General features: G+C 42.7%; 1 protein-coding gene across 2 annotated transcripts in view; it reads left to right on the forward strand.

Moving 5' to 3' along the window:
* Positions 1-17553, forward strand: part of PDE7B (phosphodiesterase 7B) — a 169616-nt gene that overhangs the window by 78135 nt on the left and 73928 nt on the right. Inside the window, exon 1 of one of the 2 annotated variants that reach the window (XM_088529869.1) lies at positions 9465-9731. The exons of the other annotated variant lie outside the window; for it this stretch is intronic. Within the exon in view, the coding sequence (XP_088385995.1) occupies positions 9494-9731 (238 nt within the window). The 5' untranslated portion in view covers positions 9465-9493. Of the gene's footprint in view, positions 1-9464; positions 9732-17553 lie in introns of those variants that run through there. 2 annotated transcript variants of the gene reach the window in all.

Consider the following 17553-nt stretch of genomic DNA (forward strand, 5'->3'; position numbering starts at 1 on the left):
TATCATTGTTTTTATTAAATTAGTAATTGTATTCTGACCTAAGGAACTGCATTTTTTAAAAGAAAATGGTAATGAATCAGCAGGCAGTCCTAGCTGAGCATGCACTTCTGCTTATGTTGTGACTAAGAAAGGAAGTATATATTAATGCAAAATGAGACCTAAATAAGTGTTTGCTATTGGAGTTATGCATGCAAATATGAGGACATAGTTCAAAATCTGAGATTTAGGTGTGGAAAGAGCGGCTGATGTAGATGGCAAACGTCAGCGAAGGAGGTGCAGTTAATTTTCCAGTTCATCGGCACAGGAAACTAGTGGTTTAATAGCATGATAGGCCAAGCAAGGTTTGATTTTTTTTCCACATAGTCACACAATCTGGTAAAAGTTACATCACTTCCTCACATGCTAGCCCTGCTAAATTGTTTCCTGTGCCAATGTTCCAATTGAAGTTGGAACTATCAGAGGATTTCTTTCCCTTTCTGAAAAGCCAAAGTTAATGATGGCTGCAAACAGTTTCAATTGGAAATACTTGAATGTTAATATTGTTTTTGAACAATATTTTTGAAAAACTGCTTTGAAATATTTTTGAATAATACTTATGAAATTACAGCAAAAACAAAACCTATGTTAAATTAGCATAATGGGTTTCACTGAAGTGCATAAGAAGTTTCTGATAAAAGTAACAGGAACTGTATTACTTGAGCTATTTAGTATATGTGTAATAATCCATTAAAAACAAGCCAACAGGAGCAAGAAGATAGCACAGAGCACTGATTCTAAGGCACAGCAATAAACCCTGTGTCATGTCTCCTCTTGCATTTTTTCAAAACACTCAAGATCATGATCAGACCTATATGGAAAGTGTATACTGAATTGGGAGCACAGTTGTCCTGGGACATCTCGTCCCTTGAGCACTGAAGTTTTCTTGGCCTCTGGAGACACACAGCGATTTCTTTCAGGCAGCTGCTCTGAAGCTCATCAGTATTTTGCAGGCTTTAAAATCAGTGACATTTTGCCAAGCCTCATCCTATAGAGCCCATGCAGTGCCTACTGGTCTAGGAGTCTGAGCTTGCCTTTGAATTGAGCATCTGCAAATGGCAGAAATGTGTGTGGGAGCCATCACTCTACATCTAGCTGTACCTCCTGTGCTGCGCCAAGGGGGCTGAAAAGTTTGGGGTTCTTCTGAAGTTACTCAAGGGTCTCTGTCAGCAGAGGGCAGGCTAGAGAGAGTAACCCATAAATTTAAAAATTGTGAGATGTAGTTACCAGTGAGGGCTTTTAATTTACTTGACATATGATGTTACAGAGCTCAGAAATACCCTTCGAGCACAGGCAAATGCGGTCCTAGACTTTCAAGTATTGAACCAATAGTTTAAGGGAGACAGAAATTTATTCCCGACTTTCTCACTTAAAAACTTATGAAATCCCTTTACTACTGATTGAGGGAGGTGTTTTGCATGTCAATACTGTCTCAAAATTTTATGTTCTAGTGTGAGGCTAAAGTTTAGAAAAGAAATCTGTATGCAGTAAAGGATTTTCATGGCTACATTATCTGATTGCTTTCTTCTTTTGCTGGTTTTCTGACCAATGAGGTTTTGTTTGTTTGCTTGTTTTTTTAAAAAACGTATTTTACAAGTATCATATATCTAAATGTATTTGTCTATGATAGGAGCTGCGCAAAGCCCTGAAAAATAGTATGTAATTGTCTGGATTGAAAAAAAAAAGATCTTAACAGATATCTTGTAAAACACTGGAAAACATTTATGGTTTTACATATGGTCAAGATATCTTGGAAAGCCTACTACAGCTGGCACTACACTCTTGAGAGCAGACTGTCCAAATCTGAGAGAAATATTTTTTCCAGAAATCTTCCTTTCCATCTGCAGATCCAGCAGATGCCATTAACCAGTTATTGATATCTTTTTCCTTCTAGATCGTTTACTCTGAGCTTTTTCTTCCTATAGCATTATCAAGACTATATTTGGAGTGGGAGCTCTGGTGAAGAAACAGGACCAACATGTGTTTGCGTAATCATTAATGAGATTTGATAGCACAGTAATAAAATGCCAGCACATGGTTGACACCAGAGCTCCAAAGCTGCATTTACAGTAAGGCATCTGCAAGGAGTGCAAAAAGCTTGATTACAGTAAATATGGCCTGATTCTGCAGTCGTGAGAATCTGGGTCAGGGGGAGCCTCGTTTATTCCCCAGTATGTTTGTGCATCACCGCCACGACGTTCCCACGCCTCCGCAGCCGCCCGTGCTGCCCGTCCCCGCAGCAAACGCTGCGCGCTGCCCGCGGGCACGAGGCAAGGAGGGAAGGGAGGCCGAAAGCGCCGTCCCTGAGGAGGGCAGACACCCTCCGTTCTGGAGCCTGCACATCTTCGGGAAACAGATAGCAGACAGAGTAAAGAAATGCAAAGAATTATTATAGCATGAACATGAATGCAAAAATGACACTCTTACTGCCACTGTATTTGTTATGCTGAAGTTTAGTGTTGTAGGTATTCAACCTGACCTAAGGGTCAAATATTAAATTACTGCTAGTAACAACTCCACATGGAGCTGGGAAAATTGTAATTCAGCTGTTTTAGTTTACCCTTGCATTGCAAATAGTAATATTGTCTTTTATTTGGGTTTGTACATGGTCTACCTCTACTCTATGTCATCCTATTGCTCATCATAGGGTCTGAATAGGATTATGCAAGGAGATAAATTTGCCATTTATTATTAAAATGGCCAGATATGTATTGAAGGCAAACAAGGAATTGATATTTTGCAATTTTAATATGCACAGCCATTAAATATTTAACAAGTTTTAAAAGTTGAGAAGTTGAGAAGTATACATTAATTTTGTTTTGAACACTGCTTCTTTTCTTTGTCAAAAAATGGTTTCCTCTCTATTTTGAAAATTGAAAGAAAAAAACAAGTAAGCAGATCTTGTAATATCTGATTTACAAGTGAAAGTGCAAGCTTTATTGTTCTTCCTCACTTTAAGTATAGTGTGTTCTTCCACACACTGTATTTATGTCCTTTTTATTCTTACTGGGCTGTGCTTTCTTTAACAATATTTTAAGAGATAGCACTTAATGCAGTATGCTTGAGGCAAAGTGAATATCATTCTGAAGTTGTAGTAAATAAGTAAAGGGTCATTCTGAACAGGTATTCTGTTGCTTCACTCATTGCTACTGCTTCAGAAAGAAGGAAAGGGAAAGGATGAGCAAAGGGAAAGGATGAGTAAAGGGAAAAGGGAAAGGGAAAGAGAAAGGGAAAAGAAAAAGGAAAGGGAAAGAGAAAGGGAAAAGTGCACAGATCAGCCAGTATCTATGTTTTTGTCACCAACATAATTCTGACCTGTTGCTACAAAGATTGACAACTCACAGCTTTCCAAAGCTCTGGACTACAACAGAAAGATTTTTAGGCTAGTCACTTTGATTTATAACCTGAAAAGACAGGAAAAGACAAAATCCTAGTTGCTAGTGTTTTTCCACATACCATAAGCAGCAAGAGTACCCTAGGCTACCTAGTTACTAGTATTGTCTCATTAAGGTAAGCTGGGTAGAAGAAACACATTTCAAACATGTCATATCTCCTGTCTTTCTAACTACTGCCATCATTTTTAGATACTTACACCCCGGTTGAGAAAATATGTATGCCCATGCTCAGCTTTAAAGACAACAGTAATCCTTTTGAATTCATTGACATTATTCAGCTACTTTATATTAATTACAGGTTTGAGGGTTACAGGCTGGTCCCTTTTTTCTTTTTTTTTATCCTATTCACTAAAAGCAAACTCATCCTGCCGGAGGCTGCAATTATTATTGTTATTCAGTGAAGATGTTGACTAGCATTTTCACTATCTTTTATAATAGGTTGTTACTTCCTGCCTACTTAATTTCTACATAGGGTTTAAAGTAGATGGAGAATAGTTAATCTCTCACAGCAGTTCATTATGAGGCATTCATTCCAAAACAGTTGCAGTGGTCACTGCATAACAGAATTCTTTAGGGATGGCAGAAAGTTTCTTTTTTATATAACTTCGCTTCACCTTGCTTCAGGTAAATCTTGCTTGTGTGTATGAATTCAGGGAGTAGCTAATCTAACAGAGTCCATCCGATAGGTTGTGCAGTAGAGTTAACTGTAAAGCTGGCAATTCCCTTCTTACTATTCCTTCGGCAAAAATCAGAATAAATGAAGATTAACATTTTATTATTTTTTATTATTGCTTATTAAGGTGAAATTACTTTGTTAGCTGTTATCTCTGTTATTTCCCTTAAAGTCACATAAAATTTCACCATGTACTGTGAGAGATTTTAAGCATCAGACTGAGTATGCTGAACTTTTAATTTTCCAAAGGAAGCAATGGAAAAATTACACAACCTCACTGTTTCCAATTAGTAATGGACTTCTGTTTGTTCCTTTACCACAAGCATTTTTGCTTAGTTAGTAGTACAAATTGTTAATCATAAAAATGTGCTATCTCATATGTGCTAAGAAGAATGAAAAAGGAGTTGGCTTCTTGCCCTGCTGAACTCCCTCTCCCATTTCCAGAACCTCTTTCCAAGGAATCTGATCCAGGCTAATAACCATAGGATAATGACAAACCCATACAGCATCATTGCCTCTCTCTGATGGTGACATTTTCAGCAATTTGCAGTAGGTGAGCCTCTAGCAGAACAAAGTTTCTAGCAGCTGAGGCAACAACCAGCACCACCACCCCCTTACAAATCCATTTCCCTGCTCTTGACATAAGGATGATGGCAGATACAAAACTTACCAAGTACCCTGAATCTGCATTGTAAAAAAGAAAAAAAAATGGAAGCAAATTGTTGTAAATTCATAGTAAAAATATTGGAATGATGTCAGGGTTGGGAGAAAAAAAGTTCTGAGATAGAGTTTTGTTAGATAATTTAGTTTTACAATGTCCACTCCAGAAAAATAATATAGTAACTATCCACAAATAAATACAAAAATAAAGTTTATACATAATAAAGTAAGAGCAGTAATAGAGAAAACTAACTCTTTTTATTAACAAGAATAGAATAAAAAATAATAGATGTGTGGAAAGGGAGGAATATAGGGCAAATAATAAGGAAATACTATTTTGGATATGAAATAATTTTTGGCTTTACTTTATGTGTAAGAATTGCCTCCCACAATTCCAAAACTTTTCTTGTTTCTTAAACTCACATCACACCCTTGAAGCCTTAAAGACTTTATCCGCGTCGATGGTATCATCACTTGTTTTCGGCCTTAGGCAGTTGCCTGTCATATCCTGTATGACTCTGTAACCCTTAGGATAGAGGCAAAGGTTCCAAAGTTAGTGATTTAAGATGATTCCAGTAATGAGTGCCATCTAAAGACAAGCGTTTTACATTTTCTAAAAATTATTATCTTTTTACGGTCTTTGAAACTGACCTGTAGGTTTGGAGCAGTTTATATTTGCTAAACACTTTTGATAAACTTGATAGTCTCTTTTTTTTGCAGGCGGTTTTTTAAATAAAATGCACTGTATAGAGAGGCAATATCAGATCTTTTCAGGTATCTGCTTGGGAATGTACTGTGACTAAATTCTGACGCAGCAAAGCCGTGTGATTTAGCAGACAGAATAGATGACATTTCCAGTAATAATGAATCTGCTACTCAGATAGAAGTAACAGGAATACAGGAATTTAGCTTCTCCTTTACATTGCTCAGGGCAAAGTCTGTGCTCGAGAGGAGCCGCCTGCCCAGTTACTGGAGGTGCCAGTTATCACTTACAGATCACTTACAGGACTGGCAAGTGGGAGGAGGTCATTGCTGGGGAATAAAGTTTGGGGAGGGAAGCAAAAGGAATAAAAAGGAGTGGGGGGGGCGGAAAGGAGGAATGAAGGATCTTTCTTCACCATTCTTTTTTTACAGCTTTTGTGTGTCTGGACTGATTTGTTGTGGGAGAGCTGCTGGAGACAGTATATTTGGCACAGGCCAGGGTAGCTCAAAGCCAAAAGAATGGTGCTATTGCCAGTTAAACCATGGCTGTTCTCTTCTTTTTTTTTTTCCCTCTTTCCCCCTCCCTCCTTTTTCTTTGAAGGAAGGCAAAGAAAGAAGGGGAAGAAAGGGACTCGCAATGAAAACCAGAGCAGTGGGTTAATGAAGGCCCCGCAGGCTTCAGTAGACTGGAAAGATACACGAGACACTTCCTCTACCATCTGGCAGGCAATTCTGCTGCTGCTGCTCTTAGTGCATAACTTCGGAGTGAATAAGCAAACAAGGAAAACTTTTTAGGAGACACCAATTATGAAACACCAGCTATTAATCTGTCAGCTCGCTCCCTTCCCTTTTCTCCCACCGCAGTTTTCCTTTCCTCAAGTCTCCTTCAGTTCTGGTGTCTACCTGTGAAAATGTGCACTGCCTTGCCAGGTTTTCGGAATTTGCCTATTTGTTGGCATTGCTGCTCATGCTAAATAGGGCCAAATCTGCTACATTTATATTTCTGTAGTAACCTCTTACTCTTCTTTGACTCCGAGTTGTAGAGAAATGCAGTTTAGCCATAGTGACCCATCTTTGATCAAAGATTTCCTTCAAAATCAAGAATGCAAAAGAGAAGCATTAGTTGATCTAAGCTTGTTCTCGGACTGCTCTAAGTGCAGTCACAAATAGCTGGGTGCAGTTCTTGTAGGAGTCTGTTACGTTTGATTGCCAAGCTTTGTGTCGAGGTCACATCTTCAAGCTGGGTACATCATCACAGCACAACTAAAGCCAGTGAGACAAAAGGAAAGTTAGATCACAGCGAAAATCTTGGATGAACTAAGGATAAGTAAACCCTGGTTTTCATGTACTTTTGAGGCATTTGATTAAGAAACTATTATTTTACAGTTATATCCATTAATACCAGTAACATTTTTACACAATGTCCTTGGTCCCAACTGACGATCCTTTAACTGACCGGATGGCAGGAAGAAAGCAACTCTGCGCTCTATAGAGCTGTTGTTTTTATCTGACGCTTCTTTCCCCAGCAAAAATACACAGTCTGTTACATTTATTGTACAGATTCTTAAAATAATAAAACTCTAACAAGAACAATGTGTTTTTGATAGGCCTCCTGTTCAGGATTTTTACAACTGTAGGTGAAAATAAGTACCAGAACCAGCTTAAGCATGCTTAGATTCTGCCTGCCTGCTCCTATGCACTAATCAGGTACATATCTAAGTGAACCAATTGCACTGAAAAACGTTCCCCAGTTTTAAGGATATAAAGAGGGAGTGTAGAGTTTGAAAACTCAGAAGATTGCGCATTGGTACTATCAGGAGGTTTTGTGGTTAAGTTTGATTAGGCACCTAAATGTTCAGCCGTTCATCTAAAAACGAAGCTGGGCATTCCCTTCTGAGATTTCTGGTATTTTCTTGCATCTGATGAAGCTGGAAATACTACAAGGACAGCCTTTCTTCCACAGCGTTTTGGCACTTCTGCTCTTTGTCCCAGCTGGGAGCAGGAAGTTCAGAGGTAAAAAAAAAAAAAAAAAAAAAAAAAGTGAAAAACAACAATTGAAAAAAAAAAAAGTTAATGGAACTCCTTGAAGCTCAGGAACAAAATAAAGTAGTTTGGACTTAACTTTCCTAGTTTTTTGTACTTCACCTGCCTAGTCTATCCCTCTGTAACAGGACAACCCTACTTTAAAGAGTAACTGCACCACATGTACTAGTAAGAGAAACCTCAAACAGCCGTAAGATGCCACGTGAACATAAGACAAGTAAATTTTGCCTTTTTCATAGAATTATAATCATGAGTTGTATGAATGTGTTAATGCTTGTGCTGCAATACTGTCTGTTTTCTATTTTTTTTCTTTGTTCTTAACCCCTTTGTTCCAAGAGTCAGGATATCCTGACGTTAAAAACTCTGCAAAATAACAGTACAACAACAATGGCTTAATACTTAGGAAGCACTTCAGTATTTTCAAAGCAGAGCCATCTGAAAGTGCGGCATGCTAACAATATGCTACAGCCTCCAGACAAAATAAAACCAGTTTTTGAAGAGCGTTACAGTCACCAGTTTGAGGTGGGAACATGGCAGAGGATGCTGCAACAGTGGAAGTATCACGCTGCCCCTGCTAATGTTGGCAGGAAGAGGAAAACTTTGTGCATTCTGCTTTTTATACATAAGGGTGTTAACATTCAGTCCATTCCTTTGGATCCTCTTCGTCAGCAAAGGAAGGTCCTGTTTGTTTGCCAGTTTATTTTTTAATCTGGAGAAAAGTCAGGACATTGAATGTAACCTGGAGAAAACAGATCTATTAACTATGCATACAAGGAAACACTATAATGTCTACCAAAAGCCTACTAATTAAGGCTTGTGCAATTTCACTGAACCCTAAATGCCATGTAGAGTGCCCTCAAGCCCTTGGCTGTATATTCAGTAAACCAATGGCTGAATGGTAACCCAGTATCAACAGGAATATGGACGAAAAGAGGCCAGAAAACACAAGGAACAGATAGAGAAGCAAAAGGGAGTGGGTGCTCTGCAGTGTCTGGCTGGAGGTGGTGAGCACCTCGAGGGAGTGCTCGGGCAGCACAGCTCGCGCTCGCCACCTCATTTCTGGAAGTGACAGAGCGCTCACCCGGGCTGCTCCGGCTTGTTTTCAAAGATTCGTGATGAATAATTGTCCTCGCACTGCAGTCTGTGGGTGCTCGCTGCTACTAAGCACTGTCCTGGCGTGAACCCGCTCAGGTGGAGTTTTGCAGCGAAGTCAAAGCGCTCACGGGGGGAGACCCCCGCAGCCTCCCCAGGGCTGCGGTTGCAGCAGCCCCGGCCTCCCTAAGACCCGGCATCCTCGCCGCCCCTCTCCGTGCGGGCTGCGCTTGCTTCCCCTCGGGTTGGCAGGGCTTCCCCTGCCGAGGAGGAGCGGCGCCCGGGAGCGCCGCGCAAGGCCAGGGCGCCCGGCGCTCCGCTCTGCTCCGCTCGGGAGGTGAATCCCCGCGATCTCCCGCCGGCCCGAGGGCAGCCGAGGTGACCGCGGGGCTTCGCGAGGAGGCCGAGCCCCCCCCTCGCCAGCCCGCCGGTGGCGGCGGGGGCGGGGGGTGTCCCCGCCGCTCGCAGGGCGCCCCGCAGCCTCCCCCGCGGCGGCGGCGCGGCGGAGCGCGCCTGTCTGCCCGCCCCGCGCCAGCGCCGGCCCCGCCGCCGCGCTGCGCCAGCGCCGCCGCCGCTCCCCGCCGGCCCCCGGGGCTCGGCGCCGCGCGGGCATGAGCCGCGGCCCCCCGCGCGCCCGCCCGCCCCTCGGCGGCGGCTCCCGGCCGCGGGCGGCGGGCTGAGCGCGGCGCGCGCGCGGGCGGAGCGCGGGCAGCGCGGCCGGGGCCCCGCGGCGGGCGGCGGCGCCTCCCCCGGCGGGGGGCGGTGGGCGGCCGGGCGCCCCCGCCCCGCTCTGGATGCCCAGCGCGCCCGCCCGGCCCGGGGGGTTGCTCCGGATCGCCCGGCCCGCGCGGCGGCGGCGGCGGCGGCTCCCCGGCGGGGCGCGCGGGCCACGATGCCCGTGCTCGAGCGCTTCTTGCCCGCCGCAGAGCCCGGCCGGCGGCGCAGGACGGCGGAGGAGCCGATGCCCTTTCCCATGGGCAGCCTGCCCGCCTATCAGCAGGGCACCCTGGCCTGGGACTTGCCCGACATGATCAAGATGGTTAAGCTCGTTTGGAAATCCAAGGGCGAGCTGCGAGGGGCGAAGCACCGCGCGCCGCCGGACAGCGAGGATGCCCTGGGCGCGCTGGCAGGTAGGGGCCCCGCGGAGCCGGGACACGCGGCCCGGGCGGAACCGGCCGGCCGGGCCGGGACTGCCCCGCGGAGCTGGCGGCGGGGAAGGGCGCGGAGCCGGCGCCGTCCGGGCTTGCAGACGTGCTGCTGTAGCCTCCCCCGGCGCTCCGCAGCCAGCCGCACGCACACGCGGAGTTTGTGCGCGGGGGCCAAGTCCGCTGGTTGGCTGCGCGCTCGCCCCAGCGCTTGCGGGCTCCTGCAAGCGCGGCGCTGAACCTCGGCCGTGGAAAGTGGAGCACGTCGGTGCGCGGCGCCGCGGGGCTGCCTCGTCCCCGCGCGCGTGGGGAGCGCGGAGCGGCCCCGCGGCCGAGGCCCCCGCGGGAGCCGCGGGAGAGCCCTGGGCCCAGGCGTCCCCCGAGTCGCACATGGTCCTCCCACGCTCCGCGGCCTCCGCGGCGCCCAGCGCTGTCGCTTGCAGCGTTAAAAACTGGGGACCTGCTCCTGGAGGCGTGCGGTGACAGCGCACCAGCCCTCCGCTCTCTGGCGGCGTGCTGTTACCTGCCGAGTAGGGAGCACGTGCTGCTTTACTAACTGTGCAAATCTTGCACGCCCGTCCGAGTTCTTCCCTAACTTAATAAGGGTTAGAGTGCCGCGCGGCACCGTATCAAGCGCCTTAGTGAGGTTCAAATTAGATTTGCTGCACTTTCCTTATCTAGAAACAAGTTGTCACGTTAGCCTGGCACTTCCTGCTTCTGATTAAATGGTACTGTGTCTTATCCCATGTGCACTACCTCTGTGGTGGTTTCCTTCAAAACCTCTCGCCTTCTGCTCAAGTCAGGCTAATAGGCCCAAGGTTGATAAAGAGTTGATAAATCTGTTATTATCCCATCATCATACTACTTGATTTTATAGGTTTACTAAAACTGTGCTGCTAGTTCCTTCAGAGCGCAGATTTTTGCAGCCTGATCACTAACTCTTCCCTGCCTTCACTCTCTTAAAAACCGTCTTCATTTTTATTTTCTACACCTTTTATTGAGACCTATAACTCATAGTACCATATACTGAAATATCTTAATTTCTTATTTAGTGTGACATCACTACATATATTTGAAAATGTGTATATATGACCATGTCTATGTGTGTATATATGCACACATACATATGTATGTATTTGGCATGTGTACGACTGTATATATCAACTTCAATACTAAAAGTGTGTATGTTGCTTTTGGCATGCCCAGCAAGCTTGGCTATTTGGTCATTGTGTGTCCATCATTTTAAATGTTTGCTGTTAAACTAAGAAATAAAGATTCTTCTTTCGCTTCTGTTTTCAAAACGGGAAGAATTTTGCAAGCTGCAGGGAAAATGCACCATTTACCAACACTTTCGTAAAAGAAGAGTACATAAGATTTTTTCTGGATAAAGGAGAGGGAGGTCAAATTGCTCTTTGAGACTTGGAGTAAATGGCTTGGGAACACTCCTGTAACGAGCCAGGGAGACTGAGGTTTTTGTGATGAGTGGAAACACAGACATAGACCCTAATCAAGCAGAACTTAAGAAATCCCACATTGATTGCACCTCCTGGATGAGTAATAGCAATGTTTCAGTCACCCATGTTACATCTAGTGAAATTAGTTTCATTAAGTAACAAGTGAGAATCACTTTCAGATTCCTGGAGGCACCTAAAAATGTGCATGAATGTGCGGGACAGATTATTCCACTAGCAGGATATGAGTAACCTGCGTTTACTCAAGTGGCTATTACTCGTATCCTGTGGAGGGACACTCTTCCCTGTGGTGCCAGATCCTATTTCATAACCTCAGTTGACTTACAGCAGTGCAAATCGGAGCAGGAGATGACTCTGACTTTCAACACTGGTAATACCAATCACCAGACAGTTTGAGTGAACCAGACCTGGATTGCTGGTTTTTCCTCCTCAACAACAATCATCCCAGTAGTTTTCCCTCTTGTGGTTTTGTACTCCAAGTGCGTTGGAGTACATGGGAAAATCAGTAAATGCTTAAATCCTGTGTACTTAAGTAAGTGCAAAATCAAAGGAGGGAGAAATGGGAAGAAAAGATCATTGTTTGAAAGGATCAGTAATACAAGGTACTCTGCTTGGTGTTCTCATTGAGGGTGTTTTGTATGTATTTGGTTTCTTTTTTAGAAAAAAAAATCACGTAACTTGCATTGGTACTTGCATTGGTACAAAAGGTACTGTTTGAAAAGGAAATGAGGTTTTCTTCAGGTGAAGCTAAAGCAAATAACTTGTGTGGCTCAAGGTAGTGCTGGTTAGGCAAATAAAGGTTGATTGTTCAGTGGCACAGCTCACAGCAAGCTCCACATCAAGGGCTTTTTCATTTACATTTTTAAGTGTTCATGTGATAACTCATGGTCTGTTATCACATGCTTCTGAAACTGTTTTTCTTACAGTAAAAGAGGAGGAAATATATATCTGTTCTGGAAGGAAGCTGTCAGGATTTCTGCATTGCTTGATCGTGTCAGAGTCCTCAATTTAAGCTGAACAAGTTCTCCTGTTCTTATGTGAGTGACTGGATGAGGCTTTGGATTAGCTTTTTTGAGAGAAAAGACCCTCTTAACCATAGGTAGTGAGAGCGAGGGAGAGCTACATGTGGATGTGATACCAGTTCTGTGGACGGCAGTGAGTGCACATAGCTGGGAATCATACTGCAGTCCTCCCTCCCCAGTTAGGAGTAGAGAGCTGTTACAGAGCAAAGCTTTCAGTGTTTCTTGGGCTCCACATAGAAGAATCGTGTCTTGGTCCTTCACCTTCTCGTTCAGAACTGAAAATATGGTGCTGAATCTCTCCCTAAAGAAGAGCTTGCAGTACATTGTGCAGTGCGTGGTTGGGGAAAACCCAGAACAGATAGAGACTGCCTGCCTGCCTGGGATGGAAAAGTGATTTTTTTTCTTTTTTTTTTTTTTCCTTCCAAGGCAGCCAAATTCACATCTTGATCCCTCTCTTACTGCTGTACTGCTTTTTAAAGTTAGTGTCAATTAAGCCTGCAGACCTTTCTCCTGCTCCTGGCCTGCTGTTGCTTAGTAACTCTTTTTCTTCCCTGTTTCTGTCCCTGACCAAATCAGCACGAATCTGTGGTTTGGTGAAGGCTCTCTCCAGCTGTGCCAAAAGCCATTTAGTGTACTCAGACTAGCCATTTGATAATAAGAAAAGTGCAATAATGGAACATAATTAATTTGAAAAGTGTCGGGTGGGAGATGCTTATAATTCACAATTATTCTTAACAGTGCTTCAAATAGATTATTTGCCAGGCCTTTTTACTTGAATAAAATAACAATGTGTTGACATTATTTCAACTGAATTGTTCAGATAGCTCTCAGCAAAGACCGTGTCATGTCTAGGAGGGAAGTGTATTCTGGTTTTGACCCTAACTTTGTTATCACTCTCCCTTAGCTAGAGTTCAGCAGCACCTTTGCAGGTGAAACACACTTAACAGAGAACAGGTATAGGTCTGTCTCCAAGGCTCTTTGTTATGAGCATCAGTAACCTCTTCAATTTTATCATCCTCAACAGCTCCAGCGAGACCTTCTGCACTGTTTGAGTCCCGTACATGTGCAGATGTGCAAGGCGTTCAGAAAAAGTGTCATGGTACTCAGCATCACTGAGGTCTTCTGAGACACTGATCTCTGTGGGTTTTTGAAATAATTCTGAATGTTTTTTTCCCGCCTATCTTTTTCTGTCGGTAGATGTTTTCTCAGAAATATAGCTTCTGATTCATGCCTGCATCATGCTCTTTGTCAACTGATGAGTCCTTTTGCCATGAGGAGGGAAAAGAAGCAGCACCGCACATCTTTCAGTTTGCCACAGGGAAAATTTCCCCCAGTTACTGGTCTGTCCCTTGCACTTCCCCTCTTCATTCAAGTTTCTCCTTTCCTACTAAACGTATCTTTTTTCAAACTTTTTGCCATTCTTAGAAGCGTGCTGCAAAACAGTTCTTGCTATGCCAAGTCTTACAGTTGAATGCTGATTTTTCTTTTACATGTCTGTTAGAGATGTCAGAGATAAATTGTCTGCATTCTTTCAGTCTTCATTCTTTCAGAACAGTGTTTGTTCTGAAGGTTTCCTTAAAGTAAGTTACAAGACATCATCTTCCATGATGTCCAAGGAAACGTACTTTCCACTTCTTTCTTTTGAGGTGAGCGGGTCTTACCGTGCTGTGCAGTAGCTTTGGTATGCATGTTAAAATAAACATCACGCTCCCTTGTCTCTGTCCTTACTCACTGAAGAGTGATTATTTGTGGTGCCTTAAAACTGATGCATATTTTTTGTAATCCCATCAAAATAATTAACAATCTTACCTTTGGAATTATGGCTGTGCTCAAAATCTGAAGCAGGGAGCTACTGCAAATGAAATGGGAGCTTGGTTAACAGTTTAGAAGGCTCCTTATTGCATGTAGGTGCTCCACCAGTAGATTCTGGAAATACATAAAACACAAGAACTACCAAATGCTTTTTGTCTCAGCCTCTGACCCGTTTCTCCTGTTATTCCTTAGATTGAAAACAACTTCATTTGTGTCCCACTGAGAGATGCACTGCAGGCAGCAGGGCTGCTTGCCATATCCTTCTGAAGTTTGTTAAAAAAAGAAAGGGCTTATGTTGAGACATGTTAAATCCATTACACCTACTAGGGACAAAGAAGGTGAATTTGATAGAATCAAGGCTACCTGCAGCAACCTTGATTGTTCACTGCTTTTTATGTCAAAACTCCAGGCCCCTGGAATAGGAAATATGTTTTCCTATATTCTTGTGAAAAGCTGCTTAAAGCAGTGGAGCTTTGTATGATGGTCTCATTAAGAACAGTAAAGTTAGATCGTGTGCAGTGTCACTTCCACAGTGTGTGTATGTAGAGCAAATGATAAAATACCTACTTCACATTGTAGGTAGTGCCTTTCAAACACAACTCCCTGTTTTATTGGTGACACACAGGTTAGTAATCTATGCAAGTTACTTTTTCTTCCAAAATACTTTAATGATTAGGGAATTTTCTTGGAAAATATTTTTTTAAAAAACATTTTAAAGCATCAAACCATGGTCTTCATTATTTTCTTTCCTTTTTTCCCTTGGTCTTTTTTTTTTCACCTAAGTCTTAATTTAGAAATATTTTAAGAATATAGGTTAACATGAGAAGTTTATTTGAACTGATATTAAAAGTTTTTGGTTTTAAGCATGTCAAAATAAGCTGACATGTTTGTCAACTGTACTCTGCGTTTATTTTGTGGTTGAAAATTTTCACCCAACTTTAACTCTAAGAGTTTAATCACATTCTTCTACTTAATTCTTACATAAATTTTCTCTTGTAGATTTGTTAGGATTTTTGGATATTTGGAAATCAGAACTAGAGCTGGGGTAAACAGTAAAGAGGAAGAAAAATTGAAAATCTCAACAATTTCTGAACAGCCTTTCAGTTCAGCCTTGCTGGCACAATTCTTGTTTGCTTTATTGTGAATGATGGAAAACAAAATTTGTCTGCAGAAGTATTTGGAGAAGCTTTTTGAACAGCTGTTCAACTATGTATGACCACATCAGAAAGAAAAAGAGTACAATATATAGTTAAGACTTCAGGATAAAGTTATCAGATAAAATGTAATTGCTCAGGTCGGACGCTGGCCAACACGCAGAAGGTGGTGCTGCCAGTATGCTAGAAAAGTGACAGAGGTTTTATTGATATGTCAGCATAGGAACAAAGAAGTAGTATCTGCTGAAAACTATAAACACAAATAGAGCAAATTCCGGTGAGTTGTGAAATGGTGGAAGAATCTGTTGCTTTCAGCAAAGCTGCACTAAGAATCAGGATCCAAAGATGTGGCTTCATATATAAAAAGGATGTTTCAAGAGGACATGCTGCTGCACTGTAATGTAAACATGCTTTGTGATTAGTTTGTTGTTTGTTTCATTAGGGTTAAAGCTGATGTTTTTCTTTCATATTTGGTAAATTAGTTTGTACATGCTTTATATTTTGTGACGAATTAATCTGATGAATGGCTATCAGTAGAAAGCAGTAGTGCTGTTAGCCAGGCCTGGCTAGAGGTGGTTGTTTCTTTGTAACATGGTTTGCCCTCTATCACCTTTCTTAAAACTTACGATTTAGTGTCACCCTGCTTTATAAAGTGTGAGCATGGCTCTCCAGGCAATTCAAAGAAAAGGCCACCTGTGGCACCCTTCCCTCCACAATAAAACCTAACTGCCCTTCTGCCCCAGACTCTGCATTCAGCATATTCTCACTAATCTTATTCATGATTGTTAGTGTGTCTTCTAACTGCTATTTTACATCTGTAAGAAGAATACTGTGAATGGACAGATTTGAATTGAATTTGTTTGAAACAGAGTCATAGTTAGGAACTTCCCAATGGAAACTTTTTTAGGATGATTGAAAGATTTCAGCTAACCTCAGGCTTAATCTTCTTTACTGCAGTTATGCACCCAGTTCTGGCCATTATGGTACAAGGTGCTAGTCCTCCTCCTTTGGTCTGGATTAGAAAGCGCAAATACAAAAAGCTCTCCTGGGTCTTTCATCTTGAACTGTGCTTCAACATTTGTTTAAAACTTTATGTGTAAGCCATCCTAACCTTGTTCAGAAAAAGCATTTAAGCCTGCTTAATCATGGCTAAATTACAGGTACTTCTAAGGTACTTTGCTGGTTCTTGGTGTTAACTTGCAAACCCAAGGGATCTGGGGGATCTAGACAGAACATCTCAGCCCTTCTTTTTTTTTTTTTTTTTTTTTTTTTTTTTCCCCTCAGCTTGCAGCATTTATTTTCTTTGTCACTGCTATGACTGTAAAAAAACTGTACGAGAGAAGGCATACACCTTTTTATTAACAATGCTTTTAACTCTCCTCTGACCCCCAAGAGACTGCATCCTAACCCGTCACCTGTTAGAGAGAGGCATGCTCCTTACACAGTACTTGATGCTGAGAAGTTGAAGATAGTTTGGGCTAAGATGTACGCAAAGAAGAAGGGCAAGTGCAGTGCAAGTTCCAGCAGGCTCGTCACTGATAGCATTGCTGTCAGATTTGTCTTTTACTGCAGTGGCAACAAAGGATAAAAAAAAACTTTCACTACTCTTAGAACAGAATATGCTGAATTTTAGATATCCCCCAAAGTTCTCTCAGAAAGAGAAGCCTTTGGAATTAGTTAACAGAACTTGCTGGCTTTTTTTTTTTTTTTTTTTTTTTTTGTGAGTGCTTCCCTGTGGGACCACTTCCCAATCCAGAGAAATGAGAACCTGATTCAAAATTTAGTGTAGTCGGAGAGTCTCCTTCATGGAAATCAATGGGCTTATCTCTAATCTAAAATGCTCAGTGGTGCTCCTGGGCAAGACCCTATTCAAGGTGTAATAAGTGAATTTTCTATGTAGGAGTGCATTTGGAGGAATTGCTGTAATCCTTCTTAAGTCTGATCCCTTCCAAAGGGGAAGTGTGTGAAGCTTCCCTTCCCTTGAGAGAGAGTAAAATCTCTTCCTCTCTCATAACCAATTCTGGTTTGCATGGAGGTGCTACCCTTCAAAATATGTCTTCCATGCTCGTCTATCCCTGAACCAAGACAAATACGTAAGGAGAGTTTTCCATGAATGTAAAAGCAAAAGACAGCACAAAAATGTTAACTTTAAGACCTACTTAAGGATTCTCCATGCAGGTACAGTTAAAAGCAAAGCAATATCCTAGAGGAGTTTCAGAAAACACTGTGCTATGACAGGCATAGCTTTATTCCCAGTTGGGTAAGTAGTGATTTGAGATTGAAAGCTTTGTGTCTGCTGGAATTACAGATCAGTTGGAAAAACTCAAACTATGTACTTCACAGTCGT

The sequence above is a fragment of the Tinamus guttatus genome, unplaced genomic scaffold (assembly GCF_059628265.1).
Source record: "Tinamus guttatus ecotype Peru unplaced genomic scaffold, ASM5962826v1 Tinamus_guttatus_pri_ptg000351l, whole genome shotgun sequence".
Taxonomy (NCBI): domain Eukaryota; kingdom Metazoa; phylum Chordata; class Aves; order Tinamiformes; family Tinamidae; genus Tinamus; species Tinamus guttatus.